Below are 17,067 nucleotides of genomic sequence, written 5' to 3'. Positions count from 1 at the left end.
GAATGGAATTCTCCATCCAGAATTCAAAGTCCACCACCAAGGCTTGGCTCCCAGATTGGTCTTGTAGCAGGTGGGAAGGGAACTGAACAAAAAGGGAAATGCCACAAATGCATCTGTCCGTGACAGCATCAGTAAGAGTGACCACTTCACACTGAGAATATCTTCCATCATGTTGGATCATGTTAAATGGGACAGACTTTGAACAGATCAAAGGGAAAGGACTCCCACGTTAGAAAGCCCTCCAGTGGGGATCCTCACCGCCTGGTGGCATGTGGCATGCCAAGGCGTGTCCAGACGGTGGAGGAGGGAGAAGATGTGGATGGTGTGCAGCAGTAGTCTATACAGGGCTTGCCAATTAGTTTGGAAATGTGAGGTGTCGCATTGTGGTAATAAACAAACAAGGGTAGGACTTATACAATTAAAATTGGATGTCTTGGTGATGTTGCTGAGTATAGACACCCGGGGTTCAGGTACTTAATTCTTTGAAAATTGCATCACACATAGACTGGATGTTTAAGGCGGCATTTAGTACACTAGAGCTTATTGCTCAGATTTGGAGTATAGGATTTGGGATGTCATGTTGAGGTTGTACAGGACATTGGTGAAGCCTCTTCTGCTGTACTGTGTGCAAGTTCTGGTCGTCCTGTTATAGGAAGGAAATTGTTAAAATTGGAGAGGGTTCAGAGATTTACCAGGATGTTATCAGGAAGGGAGGGTTTAAATTATAAAACTAGGCTGAGGGGTGACAGTATGGATGTTTATAAAATCACAAGGGGCATGAATAGGCTAAATAGACAAGGTCTGTTCCCTTAGGTGGGCGAGTTCAAAACTAGGATACATGTTTTTAAGGTGAGAGGAGAAAAATTTTACAAAGGACATGAGGAACAACTCTTTTACACAGAGGGGTTTATGTGTGGAATGAATCACCAGTGGAAGTGGTGAATGCAGGTACAGTTCCAAAATTTAAAAGATACTTGGATACATTCTCAGGTAGGAAAGATTTGGAGGGATATGGGCCAAACACAGGCAGGTGGCAAAGGTTTAGTTTGGGAGCATGGTCGGTGTGAGGATTAGTTGGAACCGATGGGTCTGCTTCCATACTGTATGACTCTACGATTCTCTATCCCCCACTTGACCATTACCATCAACCTAGGCAGTCAACCTGGTTCAAGAAACAGAACTCGAGGGGATGCCAGGAGCAGCACCAGGCATACCTGGGACAATGTGTGTGCCATACAGCATAAACAACAAGTGACAGACAGGACTAATCAATCCTACAACCAACAGATCAGATCTAAGCTCTACAGTCCTGCCACATCTAGTCATGAATGGTGGAGGACAATTAAAATAGCTCACTGGAGGTGGTTTCACAAATATCTCCATCCTCAATAATGGGGGAGCCTAGCACATGACAGCAAATAATAATGCTGAAGCATACACAATCTATAACTACAAGTGTTGAGTGTAGAGTCTTGGCCAGAAGCAGTTCCACACAGAAGTCATTCTAGACTTGAAATAGTAATCGTGTTTTTCCTCATTCTTCACGGATGCTACCAGAACCACTGGGTTTCCCTAGCACTTTCTGTATTTATTCCAGATTTCCAACATCACCAGTATTTTGCTTTTACATGAGGTGAGTGGACCTGGCAGAACCCAAATTAGCAAATTATTCGGTTTCTCTGTAAATCTTCTTTAACAGCTCCCTCCAAACCTGTGGCCTCGATTATAAAGCCAGCAGACACTTAGCAACACTACCAAGCTCCCCTCCAAGTCACACACTCGTCCAACTTTGAAATATATTGCCTTCACTGTTGCTGGGTCCAGAACCTGGAACTCTCTCCCTAACAGCATTGTGGGTAAACGGACACCAAATGGACAGCAGTGATTCATGAAACTCACCACCACTTCGGAATTGAAATTAGAGATCACCAGCAACACATATCCCATGAACAATTTTTTTTTGAAAACCTATAACAAATAAATTGCCAGTTGGATGTATATGGAGTCATTATTTAAACTAAGGATCTTTTTTCCTTAAAACAGGAAAATCAGGTTGGCACATTTGATTGAGCTCTTTGATGAAGATGGTGTTCATTTTTGGGCATGGTTATTCGAGAAGACTGTCACAGCCTTGGAGACAGCTTAATAAATGGAGGAGGAATTATGGAATTCAGCTCTGTAGAGACTGGGATTGGTTTTGATTCATGACAAGGGTTTAGGGATGTTCAAAATCATGAGAAGTTTTGACAGAGTGGAGGAAAGCTGTTTCTAATGTGGGTGACAGGGTGAAGAGTTATTTTTGCACAAATGAGTTGAAATGCCTTGGCCTGGACCTTTGACACAGAGGCAGGAAACAGAAGCCAGGTCTGATCCTGTATCAGAACCTGGCCTCCAATGGGAAACATACTGAAGTTAAGATCTCACCCTTAAAATGGATATGGAGATGGCTTTCCTGTCTGCTTCAAGGGTAAGAATGGAGATGGATCAGAGAAAGTGCAAGATTCAACCAGACACCCGGGGCAGGAATCACTAAGATTTCTCAGTGACTTAACAGAGAAATCTAAATATGCTAAAGTCTGCCACTTAGCAGAGATGGCACAGGGGAGCCAGAGCAAATCCTCACTCAGTACAATTAAACAAGGCCACCTAAAAGGCAGGGAAATCCATCCTAAACTATTTCCCACCTTCGGACAGAGGACCTTCAGCCAGGCTATTGCACAGCATTATGCTGCTGCTTTGACAGGCACCTGGTGGGTGCTCAGGCAGTGAACCAGGCCACAAAACTTTACTAGGGTCAGCACACACTGGCACCAGCCGGAATTAAACATGGCCTCCTTCCTATCAACCCGAGAAGACTTCATGTTTTCAAGGTGACACAGTTCTTAGGGCGTGTGAACCCAAGGAAGGAGCAGACCAGGGTACACGAGAAAAATCATGAAATTATACAAATAAATACAGAAACAAAGAGAATAGGAGTAGACCATTCACGTTGATCTTGGCTGATTATTCAACTCAGCCCCCCAATCCTCCTTTCTCCCCATACCCTTTGATCTCTTTCATCCTAAAAGCTATAACCTTTAACCCTTTCCTTCTGATTTGGCCTCAACTGCTTACCGCAGCAGAGAACTTTATGGGCTCACCACTCTCTGGGTGAAGAAATTTCTGATCTCAATCCTACATAGCCTACCCCATATCCTTACACTGAGTATAGCACAAGAGAAACCCCACTGTGCCTGATTCAGCACTTGAAAAGGGTGATTCAATTCATCCCAGTTCTTCCCTCATTACTCTGCAGATGTTCCCTTTCAAATGCTTCCTAATGATAGTTCCTACTAAACCTGCTTTATTTGTTTCAAGTGTCCATCCAATTACTTTTTAAAAGTATCTATTGTTTCTGTCCCAATAACCTCATGAGCAGGGAATTTTAGGGCTTATCATCTCCAGAGTTCTGAAGGAGAGGATCTCATTCAAAACATCCAACGTTCTTACAGGGATTGACAAGGTCAATATAAGAAGGATGTTTCACCTGACTGAGGGGTTTAAAATGAAAGACTCTTGCAGAATAAAGGGAAGACCATTTAAACTGAGATGAGGAAGAACTTGACTAGAGGGAGGGGAATCTTTGGAATTCCTATCACACAGAGGAACATGGAAGGTCATAGATTTCTAACATTAAAAACTTCAAGAATAATGTGGCTACAGCAGGAATATGGTGTTAAACAGAAAAGCAGCCAGAATCTCACTGAATGGCAGAACAGGCTCAAAGGGCTGAGTGGCCTACATTCTTTACATTCATAAATAATAGCTGAAAATGTGTTGCTGGAAAAGCGCAGCAGGTCAGGCAGCATCCAAGGAGCAGGAAAATCGACGTTTCGGGCATAAGCCCTTCTTCAGGAATGGATGCAGTCTGACCTGCTGCGCTCTTCCAGCACCACATTTTCAGCTCTGATCTCCAGCATCTGCAGTCCTCACTTTCTCCTCGAAGATTCGTAAGTAATACCTCAGTGTAGGCCAGACCTGTGGTTTACAAGGACATTAAAAAAAAAGAGATACTTACTGTTTGGTGACATCACATTCTCAAACTCAAACTCATCGGTGCTGCTCGCGGTTGCTCGGAGCATCCCTTCAGCTCCTGGGTGGATCAGGAAGTTGGCTGGGCAGATCAGGTTAGCTGGGCTCTCTTCTGTTGAAGATCTGTCCTGGTCATGACTTGAAAAGGAGTCCTGGTAACAGGACAACAGTAAAAAATTCTACAGATACTATCGGAATCACTGTGTCAAGAGCCCTCTCTCCTGAGGTCGGAATGCTGTAAAGGCACTAGCCTGCTCCTTTGTGGTGGTGAAGCCAATGTAGAGTAACAGTGGCGAGATTCCTAATTAGTCGTGTAATAGAAGGAACATTGAAGCTTCTTCCCTTACTATCGTAGCTCAGAGAATTCACGCAAGGATGCACAATGGTGGGGGAGGCAATAGTAGTATTATCACTGCACTGTTATTCCAGACACCTGGGTAATGGTCTGGGGACCCGGGTTCAAATCCTACCTACCATGGAAGACGGTGAAATTTGAATTCAATAAAAAGCTGGAATTAAAAAACTCTAATGATGACCGTGAGACCATTGTCGATTGTCATGAAAAACCTGGTGTGGTTCACTAATGTCCTTCAGGGAAGGAAACTGCCATTCTTACCTGGCCTGGCCTACATATGACTCCAGACCCACAGCACTGTGGTTGATGCTTAATTTTAGGACTGGACAATAAACACTGGTATAGCCAGTGAGGTCCTGACCCCATAGATGATTTAATAAAGATTAGGACTCCCAGGGTGAAGTTTGGTACTTGCACACAAATATACCCCCATACACACAGCAGCTATTGCCAAACTGGCCCCGATCCAAAGCAGACGATACTAACAGCCTTAAACACAGTCAGCATGCAACTCCAACTTACACAATGCAGTTCTTTGAAGGTGTAACTAGATAATTGAGAACCAGTGGATGTGCTGCATTGGAATTTCAAGCACGTTTTTGTTTTGTTAAGGTCTTATATAAGAGGCTAGACAGGTAATATACTGACATGGATTGAGAATTGGTTGACAGACTGGAAATTAATTGGTCAATTTCCAGGAAGGAGATGACTAATTGTGTACCATAGGGTGCCGTCTTTATGCCCAGCTGCTCATGATATCCATAATGGATAGCCATAAGTGTCGAGAGAGTGTGGTGCTGGAAAAGCACGGGTGGCACGGTGGCACAGTGGTGAGCACCGCTGCCTCACAGCGCCAAAGATCCAGGTTCAATTCCCACCTCAGGTGACTGTGTGGTGAGTTTGCACATTCTCCCCGTGCCTGCGTGGGTTTCCTCCGGGTGTTCCGGTTTCCTCCCACAGTCCAAAAACGTGCAGGTGAATTGGCCGTGCTAAATTGCCTGTAGTGTTAGGTGAAGGAGTAAATGTAGGGGAATAGGTCTTGGGGGGTTGCTCTTTGGAGGGTCGGTGTGGACTTGTTGGGCCGAAGGGCCTGTTTCCACACTAAATAATCTAATCTATAAGCTCAACAGGTCAGGCAGCATCCAAGGAGGAAAATGGATATTTCAGGCATAAACCCTTCATCAGGGAGGGACAGATATCCATAAGTTAGCTAACACTCAAACTAGCTGGGATTTGCATTGTGAAGAGGATGCAAGGAATCTTCAGGGTGATCTAAATCAGTTAAGTGGCTAACGCAGCATAATGCGGATAAATGAGAGGTTTACACTTGAGTGAAATACAGAAAGGTAGAATGCTATTTAAATAGCAATATATTGGGAAGTGTGACATACACCAGTCAATGTAAGGTGCAGCAGTAATTAAGAATACAAATAGCATGTTGGTCCTCATTGCAAGTGAATTGGAATTCAGAAGTAGGGACGTCTTACTTCAGTTATACTGGGCTTTGTGGAGACCACACCTGGAGTCAGAGATGGTATTGCGCACGATTTTGGTCTCTATCTCAGGAGGATATGCTGGTCATAAAAGGATTGCAGATGTTTGACAGGGTCTGTATTCACTGATGTCTAGAAGAATGAGGGGGGGGTGGGGGACTTTTTTGAACCACATATCAGTGTAACAGGACTAGACAGACTAGATGCAGGGAGGGCATTTTCCTTGGCTGGGGAGTCTAAACCAAGGAACACAACCTCAGGATACAGGGTAGGCCGATTAGGACTGAGATGAGGGAACATTTCATCAAGCTGGTGAACCTGTGAAATTCACTATCACAGAAGGATGTGGGTAACTGTGCATATTCAAGAAAGAGATTAACAAATGTTTAGATGTTAAGGCAAATTGGCAGAGAGAGAGAGAAAGTGCAAACATGGCATTGAAATAGAGGATCAGCTATGATCACATTGGAATGCAAACCATTTGAAGGGTTGAATGACCTACTCCCGCTCCTTGTTTCTATCCTATCCCATTCCTTTAGCTTGCTGATTATATGAACACCACAGAATTGGGTACCGCCTAAATAGCCAACTTCAAAACGTTCCACCCAGCAGCCATTTCCACCAATGTAGCACTTACCAGCAGCACATCCTCAACTTCAGAATCATCAGCTCTTTCACTTGGTTCTGAAACCAAAACAGGAGCAATCAGACGGAGGTGTCACTGAGATGAGTTTTCAGTCAGAGGATAATGCATCAAACTTCACATTTCTGAAGAGTGATTGGATAAATGTCAATGAGGCTCCTCAAAGTTGGAGCTATGTTCTGAAGGATCTTGTGGCGAAAATAGCTTCTTTTGTTAGGGAACCACAAGGAGTGCAAGCTTGAGGTGGCAGTAGAATCCCGAAATATAGTTCTTACATAAAAATTCCATTACTATGGTGGTCATTGTGTACTATAGATAAAACAAAGGTTTGAGGGGCTTCTCTGTCCTGGGAGATAGAAGATGGGTTAAAACAAATGTGAGGTGCTGCATTTTAGAAAGGCAAACCTTAGCAGGACTTATACACTTAATGGTAAGGTCCTAGGGAGTGTTGCTGAACAAAGACCTTGGAGTGCAGGTTCATAGCTCCTTGAAAGTGGAGTCACAGGTAGATAGGATAATGAAGGCGGCGTTTGGTATGCTTTCTTTATTGGTCAGAGTAAGGAGTTGGGAGGTCATGTTGTGGCTGTATAAAACATTGGTTAGTCCACTTTAGAAATATTGCACGGAGTTTTGGTCTCCCTCCTATTGGGAGGATGTTGTGAAACTTGAAAGGGTTCAGAAAAGGTTACTGCTCGAGTTGGAGGATTTGAGGTAGAGAGAGAGGCTGAATAGGCAATGGCTGTTTTCCATGGAGCATCGGAGGCGGAGGGGTGACCTTATAGAGGTTTATAAAATCATGAGGGACATGGTTAGGATAAACAGACAAGGTCTTTTCCCTGGTGATAGCCTATAACAAAATATCTCACAGCTCCTTTAAGTAATACACAATTTAACGGAGTTTCATAGAAAAGCTTCATGCTTGAGAGCATATTCATCCATTACAACACCAAATACTGCTAGTACGGGTACAGAACAGGATTACATACAGTTAAAGCTCCTCTACACTGTCCTCAACAAATACTCACACAAAAGATAAGCACAGGGTTAAATATAGTCTAAAATTCCATCTACTCTACCCCCAGAGAGGTTAGATACAGAATGAAGGCTTCTCTACGCTGTCCCCATCAAATATTCCCACTTGCAGCTCCAGCACAGGGTTAAATGCAAAGTAATATTCTCTATCCTTATTAAGTATCAGTTACCTTTTTTGGTAATGACGGTTCCCAATAGATTCTCCGTTTCTGACGTGCACTCTATAAACTCAATCCAAGTGTCTTCCTTCCTTATGTCCTCTAATGTCTCAACGACAATAGCTGTCAGTGCTGACTTGATTGTATTGTACATAATCATCATTTCCTCACTGTTGCCAAACTTCAGCAGGTTTTCTGCCTGCACTTTCCCTGCTCCCAATCGTTTAATTATTTGTTCTGTTTTGTTCAGACTGTTGGTCAATCCCCTCACCACGGAACTGCACTCGCTCTCTAGCTCTTCCAGCAGTGCATCGCCTTGCCTATTAATCTCTTGAATAGTGGCAGAAGCTTTCTGCCTTATTAATGCTTCTGTATTATTTTTCATGATGTCCAGGTTTTCTTGCAGGCATTTCAGTTGTGCCTGGGCTTCAGTGAATTTATTGTGGTTTTCTTGGATTGCTTCCACCATTTGTTTCAACTCCTCCTTCTTCAAAATGACTTCCTGCTTAATGTCATGGTAACAGTGTTCTGGGGAGATGTGATAAAGTAGTAGGCAATTGCAGCAAATACTCATGGAACACGTCTTGCAGAAAAACCTGAAAGGAAAGTCACACACAGAAGGCTGAGATGTTGAAATAGAGGTGCAACAACAACTGCATAACAGCAATCTTAGCAGATTAGAACATCCTCTACAGAAGGTGTCTAAAGCAAAAGTTATTACTGAGCCTCATACGGAGATATTTGAAGAAGTGTATTGGGCTTTTCATCCTAGCAATGGTCAGAGAACTATCTTGAATTGTGCTTCCTGGCTGAGCACAGATACTTCATGTTGTGCAGCTTCAAGAATCAATCCAAGTGTATTTTAACTGCAATGTGGGTTTCTGCCTTCTCCCACCCTTCCAGGCAGAGTTCCAGAACATGACCATACAACATAGAACTGTGAAGGACTTGAATAGGTCCTTCAGCCCAGTGTTGTGCCAAACATGACACCATATTAAACTAATCCCTCCCATCTACACTGCCACCATCAGGTGATCTGTGGACCTGGACACCCAGATCCCTCTGCATACCAATACTCCTAAGGATTCTACCATTCACTGTATAATTTCCACCTGTACTTGACCTTCCAAAATGCATCATCTATTTGTCCAAATTATACTCCATCTGCGATTTTTCTGCCCATGGCTCCAAGTGATTTATATCCTGCTGTATCCTCTGGCAATCCTCCTCACTAATTAGACCAGCGACATTTTCCTCAAAGTCATTTATGCAGATCATGAACAGCAGAGCCCCAGCATTGATCCCTGTCACAGCCCTCCATTTCAAAAGCATCCTTCCATCCCTACCCTGTTTCCCATGACAAAGCCTGTTCTGTATCATCTTCGAGTAAAAAGTGAGGTCTGCAGATGTTGGAGATCAGAGCTGAAAATGTGTTGCTGGTTAAAGCGCAGCAGGTCAGGCAGCATCCTCTTGAAGGGCTTATGCCCGAAACGTTGAATTTCCTGTTCCTTGGATGCTGCCTGACCTGCTGCGCTTTAACCAGCAACACATTTTCAGCTCTGTATCCTTCTTGCCAGTTCACCCCATGTGACTTCACCTTTTGTACCAGTCTGCCATGAGGGACCTTGTCAAAGGCTTTATTGAAGTCCATGTTGACAACAATCAATTTTCCCTGAATCATCTCCGTCACCTCCTGAAAAACCTTGATCAACTTAGTGATGCAGGACCTCCCTCGCACAAAACCATGCTGTTTATCGCTAATCAGTCCATTTACTTTTAAATGCTTATGATCCTGTCCCTGAGAATCTTTTCCAATAATTTCTCTGCCACTGATGTGAGGCTCACAGACATGCAATTTCCTGGATTATCCCTGTTAACCTTTTTAAACAATGGGACAATATTAGTTATTCTCCAAACCGGAGACCTCACCTGTAGCTAAAGAGGAGACAAAGATGTCCGTCAATGCTTCAGCAATTTGTTCTCTTGTTTCCCTCAGTATTCTGGGATAGATCCCATCCGGACCCAGGGGCATACCTACCTTAAATTTTTAAGACGCACACCATCTCTTCCTTTTTAAGAAACCAACATGACTTAGAAATTTGACACTCCCTTCAGAAATCATCCTAATGCCTCTATCGTATCTGCCTCCATCACCATCCCTGACATCGTGCTCCAGACTCCTATCATATGGTGTTAAAAAAAAACCTTGCTCTTCACATGTCCTTTAAACTTCCCCTCTCACCTTAAATGCATGACCCCTGCTATTAGACATGTCAACTCTGGGAAGAAGACTCTGACTGTCAACTCTATCTTGTCACCATCAAGCCTCCCCTTAGCCTCTGCCTCCCCAGATGTACCTCCTTGGTGAAAATTCAAGTTTCCTTAGACCTTCAACCAATTACTTCAAATACACTCCCCAGGTTACTGACCTCCCTGATAACAGAGAGAGGTTTTTCTCTCCACTCGACTGGAGCACTTGATAATCTTATGCACTTCAACTAAATCCTCCTTTCTGCCTGGTCTGTTCCGAAGAAAATAACTCTAGCCTTGCTGATCTTTCTCCACACTTGGCAGCATCCTTGTGAATCTCTTGCATATCCTTTCTATTGTTCCTCTACACTTCTCAGCAGACTAGTACTTACTTTCTACTCCTTTGCTCTCCTTGTATTTCCCCAATGCATTCTCATTTTCTCAGAATTTATTTTCATTCGCCAGTTATTTGTCCAGTTTATTGACACCTTCCTGGAACTTCTTTCTGCACTAACAATCAAGCGACCAATTATCATGCCATCCACAAACTCCATACTTACTGATGCTCCAGTTAATTCTATTCCACCACTTTCGTATATCCATTAACAACACGGGCAGGAATTGGGATTGTTAACTGGACCTCCAGTGACATGATCACAACGTATTTTGTCACCTTTTGCTGTTCTAGCTATCTCTTCCAACTGCCCGAGTCTTCAGGGCTTTTCTTTTGCACTTCAGTCTCTTCCAGCTCCATCTTGTCTCTTATCTTGTTTCATTCACTCTGGTTGTCACTTTGTGCAAAGCAAAACTCTTGCCCTCTAGGACATGGACTGGCTCTGCAGCCCATTAAATTTACAGCAACTTTTGGAACATTTGCCAATCATCCATGTACAGATATGCTCAGTTTATTATGGACAGTTCCATTTAAAAAACCTTTCCTAAGTCTTGAATGTTTCTACCTTTCAAACATAACAGCAAGAGTAATATGACCAAGTTATGTTCGCACATGACTTAACTAAATCTGGTTCATGATTTAACTGTCTGTAACCTTATTACTTTATAATACATCAGTAATAATAATCCTATTCATCCTGTTTTTGACTGATTATTATATACTTCCTATATTCCTTGCTACTTCTAGTGAATGGTTGAGGAGGTCTTCACCTCAGGCACTGCATAGCCATCTTCACCTGCATAGTCACTGAAGAATATACCTTTAACAGGTCAAAATATGATATATTAAAGAAAGCTGCAATGGCAGCCCTATCTTCTCAATGAGGGATCGAGCATAATACAAGATCTAAAGGTTAGGGTGTAGAGGAGGTGGGACATAATCATTGGGATCATCCAGCTGGATATTCTTACCTCACGTTCTGTTCCTTGTGGTCTGGACAAGTGGTCTGTTTCCCCTTCCTCGCAAAAGTCACAAAGTCTTCACAGTCAAGTGCCTTCAGGTCATCCAGAGTCTTCACCTGGTGTCCGTACCTTTCTGTTAGCAGCTGGTGAGAATGGCAGCATCTCAGGCACAAGAAACGGTCACACTCAAAACATAGGGAGCTGGCTGGTCTATCATCCTTACAGGCCTGACACAGGCTGCACCAGATGTCCAGCCCCATTCTTATCCTCTTCTGCAACTGCAGCTTGCTCAGCAGGTCTGCAGCGAACGTGTTGTCCCGTGCCTTAGTGACATCCTCGTCCAGTGGGGCACTGCACACAGGACAGGTAGCAGCAACTGGGTCTGCCTTCTCAGACTGCAGGCACTCCTGGCAAATGCTGTGAAGACATGGTAGCAGCTTGGGTCTATCCAGCTGCTTGCTGCAAACTCCACATTCAAATTCCTCAGACAACAGACTCGACGTAGGTGTGGTTTCCATTGCTTTAAAACAAAAAGAAAAATTGAAAATGAACAGCATGGGAAACAAAGGAAAGACAGATCATGATGACATAAACCAGCATGCCAATTCTCTGTTAAGTCTCAACAGGATCCCTGTGTTACCTACTATCTTATTCCTACAGGAACTACTGTCTTGTTGCTCCAGTCTTTAAACAAATTCTGGGCTTGCCATCACCAGCATCTCTTCCATTATAAGTCCAAGCTGTTGTTATAGTGACTGGAATATACAATGGCCTCTAACACAGCAAAACATCTAGTTGTACAGCACTGAAACAAAACCTTTGGTCCAACTCATCCATGCTGACCAATATCAATTTATTTTAACCCATTTGCCAGCGTTTCGCCTAAATCCATCTAAACCCTTTCTATTCAACGTGTGCATTCAGTTAAATGTTGTTGTTGTACCAAAATTCACCACTTTCTCTGGCAGCTCATTCCATACACTCACCACCCTCTGCAAGAAAACAAAATGTCCCTTAGGTCTCTTAAATCTTCCCCCTCTCTTGTTTAACCTATGCCCTCTAGTTTTGGGATCCCCTATCCCAGGGAAACGACCTGGGCTATTCACTCTATCCATGTCCCTCACGATTTTATAATCCTCTAGAAGGTCACCCTTCAGCCTCCAAAAGGTCCAGGAAATATCGCCCCAGTCTATTTAGCCTCACATTGTAGCTCATAACCCTCAAATATTGGCAACATCCTTGGAAGTCTTTTCTGCACCCTTTCAAATTTCACATCTTTCCTTGAGGAGGGAGACCAGAGGTGGATGCAGTCTTCCAAAAGTTGCTTCACAATGTCCTGTACAGGCGCAAACATGTCTTCCCAACTCGTCAACTGAACGTACTGACCAATGAAGGCAAATGTACCAAACACCTCCTTCAATACCCTACTTCATCACTGTGTGAAACAAGATTTGACACTGAGCTAAAAGGTATTAGGACAGCGAACAGAAAGCTTGGGCAAAGATGTTTTAAGGGAGTAAAGTAAGCATGGACAAGTTGGACCGAAGGATCTGTTTCCGCGCTGTACATCTCCATGACTCTATGACAAAAGGAGTGTGAGTGGCGTGGAGAGGTTAGGGAGGACAATCCAGACATTTGTGATGAGCAGCTGAAGGCACGATCACCAGGACAAAGGAAATAGGGGATAGGCAAGAGGAGAGTCGGAGGAACTCAAATTCTGAAAGGGTTGTGGGGATCACACAGGGAAAAAGGTTCAGAATTGAAGGGAGGGAGAGAGGAAGTCACAGAGGGATTTGAAAACAAGGCATGAATTTAAAAATTGCAGCAATGCTGAATTGGGAGTCAGTTAAGGATTGTGTTGGTATGATTTAACAAACAGGCAGAGTTTTGGGTGAGATGAAGTTTATGAAGAAGGCGTTTATTAGGACAGTATTAGAATAGTGGAATCTGGAGATTGAAGAAACACAGATGAGGGCTGCAATTGCAGATAAGCTGAGGGAGTATAGGGACAAAATATCTTGGAGATATTTGCAGTTGACTATGCTCACAGTCTCAGGCTTATGCCATTGAATCAACCTTCATAATTGAAACCAACCCACCACTGTCACCATCGTCAGGGGTACCACTTATCTGACATTGAACTGGACTAGCCATATCAAGAGCTGGTCAGAGTCTGGGAATATTACAGTAAGCAACTCACCATCTGACTCTCCAAAGCATGTCCACCACCTGCAAGGCACAAGTCAGGAGTGTGATGGAATACTCCCCACTTGCCTGGATGACTGCAGCTTAACAACACAAGATGTTTGACACAATCCAAGATAAAGCAGCCCACTTGAATGGTACCACATCCTCAAACAAACATTCACTTGCTCCATGACTAGCACTCAGTAAAAGCAGTGTATATCATCATTACACCTTGCAGAAATTAGACAGCACCTTCCAAACCTATGATTACTTCCATCTCGAAGGACAAGGGATTCAGATACATGGGACCACTACCATCAGCAAGTCCCCTTCTAAGCCACTCAATATCCTAACTTGGAAAAATGACACTGGTCTTTTAATGTTGAGTCAAAATCCTGGAATTCCCTCCCTGGTGCCATTGTAGGGGTACCTATAGCAAAGAGATTGCTGCAGATCACAAAAGCACTTCACTCACACCTTCTGAAGGACAATTTAGAGATGGGCAATTAAACACTTGTCCAGCCAGGAAGTACAGCTCAAAATCCAATAGGATAAAGTTGCTAACAATCAGCTTCAGCCTGTGACAGTGGACTCAAAAGTTCAGGAAACTAAAAACTGATGGATGAAAGAATGACAGGGTCGTAATCCTTGCTGCAAGTATTCATGCGTTGCCCCGTGAAGTCGAAAAACATAGTATTGGAAAAGCACAGCCAAACAGGCAGCATTCCAGAAACAGCAGCTCTTCACTGTCCAGTGAAACAAAACATTCAGTCACAGAATCAATTAAACAGTACACACAAGTGCCCTGCTTCAGGCTCAGATCCCACCCACGGGATCAATGCTGGAGCGATAACTTTCGGGTGCAGCAGAGGACACACACAGCCTGCAAGTATGTAATATACACAAGTTTTTAGTCCAACTGGAATAATGAGTGTGCCTGGAGACAGAAGAAACACAGATGAGGGCTGCAATTGCAGATAAGCGGAGGGAGTATTTTCATCTGTAAAAACTCTATGCCTCTACAACAGGTGAACCACACCAGTGTGAGATTTGACTCAAGAGGAACTAATAATATCACCTAACAGCCTTTACAGCAGCCAACACCTTCAGCACTTTGAGAGCACAAAGTGAATCAAATAGTTAATAGATACTGGGGGCCTTCTCCTGAGGCCCCCTCATCCCCACATTTGTTACCAGTTCCAAACTTGGCAACTTCTTTTCTTCAATACGTAGACAGTGCCACAGACTGGCTACCAGTTCCTTCAATGACTCGGCCACTGCTCAGATCATCCCACATTTGAATAGATGCGACTAGGAGCCTCTGCATATCCCTGTGCACGATTTGTAAAATTAAGAAAAGGTCAGAAAATACCTGACAATTGTCTCTTTAACAAGATGATCAGTCAGTAATGTCTGTGCAGCTAATCAATTTCATGTTGCTGATGAAAGAGATCAGTAGTACAATGACATCAGGGGTCCAGTCCCTTTGCCTTTAATCCCATTGCCACAGGCCAACGAAACTCCCCATCATCTGTCATTTAATCTCTTCTGTAATTCCAATCGATCACAGACCTACCCTTTCATATTTTTCCTCCCTCTCCTTTTTCCTGCACCAGTTTATGAAATGTTCAATCATCAACTTCTTCCAGTTCTGATAGGTTCTTGACCTGAAATGTTAACTGTTTCTCCCCCCACAGATTTCTTCCAGTCTATTGCATAAAGCTAGTATTTCCTATTCCAAAAATCAGATAATGGGACCCATCTTTGAAAGGATGCAAAGAAATCTGAAGATTCATGTGTGCAGGTATTTGAAAGGTAGCAGTACAAGTTGAGAAGGTTACTAACAGAGCATATTTGAACATCGCTTTTTATGACTAGAGCAAGAGCATGCAAAAGTAAGGGTGTCACGCTACATCTATGGGACACTGGTTAGGACTCAGCTGGATTACAGAATCATTGACCTGTGTACACCATAGAAAGAGGCTATTGAGCCCACGTTCTTTACACCTACTACTCTCCAACAGCATTGCACCCAGTGTCAGTCCGCTACCTTTTCTCCTTACCTCTTAAATTCTTTTTCTCTTTCAGCTAATAATCTAATTCCCTTTTGAAAGCCATAGTTGAATCTGCACTCTCCAACTGTGTATTCCACAGCCAAACACCTCACCACATAAAAACATTTTCTCTCACTTTGCCTTTGATTCGTTTGCCATCTGCCTTAACCCACATTCCCACTGGTTCTTGTACCTTCTACTAATGGAAACATTTCTTCCCCATCTGCTCTGTCCAGGCCCACCTAGTGAGCTCCAGACTGGAGCAGGAAGGAGAGCACTCAGTTATGTAGAAACACGAGAACTATTCTTCTTAGAACTGGGTAGGGGCATTCAAGTTACTCAACTCTTACGAAGTGGATAGGAACTAAACATTTACAGCACAAAAACAGACCATTCGGTTCACCCTCTCTGCACCATCCCAGAACAAAACTGGCTGACCATTTTCACCCCAGCCTCCAACATCGCGGTCATGGCCTTACAGGTTGGGGCTACAGAGAGGAAGTTAAATTCACAGTGGACTCCTAACTAGGGGCAACAGAGTTGGAGAAGCTGGGTCCAGTAACTAGAGGCCTCTTCTAACAAGGGGGTGAAGATTTAGATCACTGGTGAAAGAAACAATGTTGAGGTGAGATTGGGTTTCAAACAGCACATTACCGCTGGAGTTCAGGAACAAGGCGCTTGTTGTTTAGAATCTAAATGCCGACCCTCGGAGAGTCAGCCTGCTCAGTGCAGCGGGGTGTTGACGGGGACTTCGGGCCATCCGACTCCCCGCTGATAGCTCGGAATGAAGCCGGAGCTCGGTCTCATACAAGTCTCCCCCCCCAGTTCCATACTCCTTTATAGAAAGTGAAAGTACCAGGAGCCAGATGGGGCTGTTGGTCCACATTGCTAATGCCCCAGCCTGGACAATTACCAAGCCCGCACTCAGTCTCCCCCCAAGGATTACTGGAAGAAATCCGAGCTCAGTTGAATTGAGAAGAATATCTAATTACATCTTACCATGATTCTTCAAGACAGCAAGACCATGTGACGTTCCCTCACTTCCTGCATCCTGTGCCTCATTAGCATGTCACACCGTTAGATTTAACCCTTTCTGCTCCAAGCATCCATTCCCAAGTCTCAGACCCATTAGATTACATCTTCCCTACAGTATATGACTTCACTTTCCATTTTGCAGGAATACCGATGTGGTATTTTCACTCTGTTACCCCAAAACCTGCCTCCTCTACTACAGGGAAAGGGAGGAAGCTGTTTGGTAACTCTGATAAGTAGTCACAGTCTTTTCCATTCTTAAGTTAGGACGTAATATACAAATTGTTGGTAAAGGTAGTAGCATATACAATTAGAACATAGAACAGTACAGTACAGCACAGGCCCTTCAGCCCACAATGTTGTGCCGACCACTGATCTTCATGTATGCACCCTCAAATTTCTGTGACCATATGCATGTCCAGCAGTCTCTTAAGTG

General features: G+C 43.6%; 1 protein-coding gene across 1 annotated transcript in view; it reads right to left on the bottom strand.

Moving 5' to 3' along the window:
- The window catches only part of LOC132827258 (protein PML-like), an 89,428-nt gene extending 72,778 nt beyond the window's left edge, over window positions 1-16,650 (bottom strand). Inside the window, exons 1-5 of the mRNA XM_060843881.1 lie at window positions 16,599-16,650; window positions 11,368-11,878; window positions 7,765-8,348; window positions 6,557-6,603; window positions 4,058-4,223 (exon numbers count right to left, since the gene is read on the bottom strand). Of these exons, the coding sequence (XP_060699864.1) occupies window positions 4,058-4,223; window positions 6,557-6,603; window positions 7,765-8,348; window positions 11,368-11,876 (1,306 nt within the window). The 5' untranslated portion in view covers window positions 11,877-11,878; window positions 16,599-16,650. The remainder of the gene's footprint in view (window positions 1-4,057; window positions 4,224-6,556; window positions 6,604-7,764; window positions 8,349-11,367; window positions 11,879-16,598) is intronic.
- Between the last annotated feature and the right edge of the window lie 417 nt (window positions 16,651-17,067).

The sequence above is a fragment of the Hemiscyllium ocellatum genome, chromosome 24 (assembly GCF_020745735.1).
Source record: "Hemiscyllium ocellatum isolate sHemOce1 chromosome 24, sHemOce1.pat.X.cur, whole genome shotgun sequence".
Taxonomy (NCBI): domain Eukaryota; kingdom Metazoa; phylum Chordata; class Chondrichthyes; order Orectolobiformes; family Hemiscylliidae; genus Hemiscyllium; species Hemiscyllium ocellatum.
This window is presented reverse-complemented; position numbering and strand designations above follow the sequence as displayed.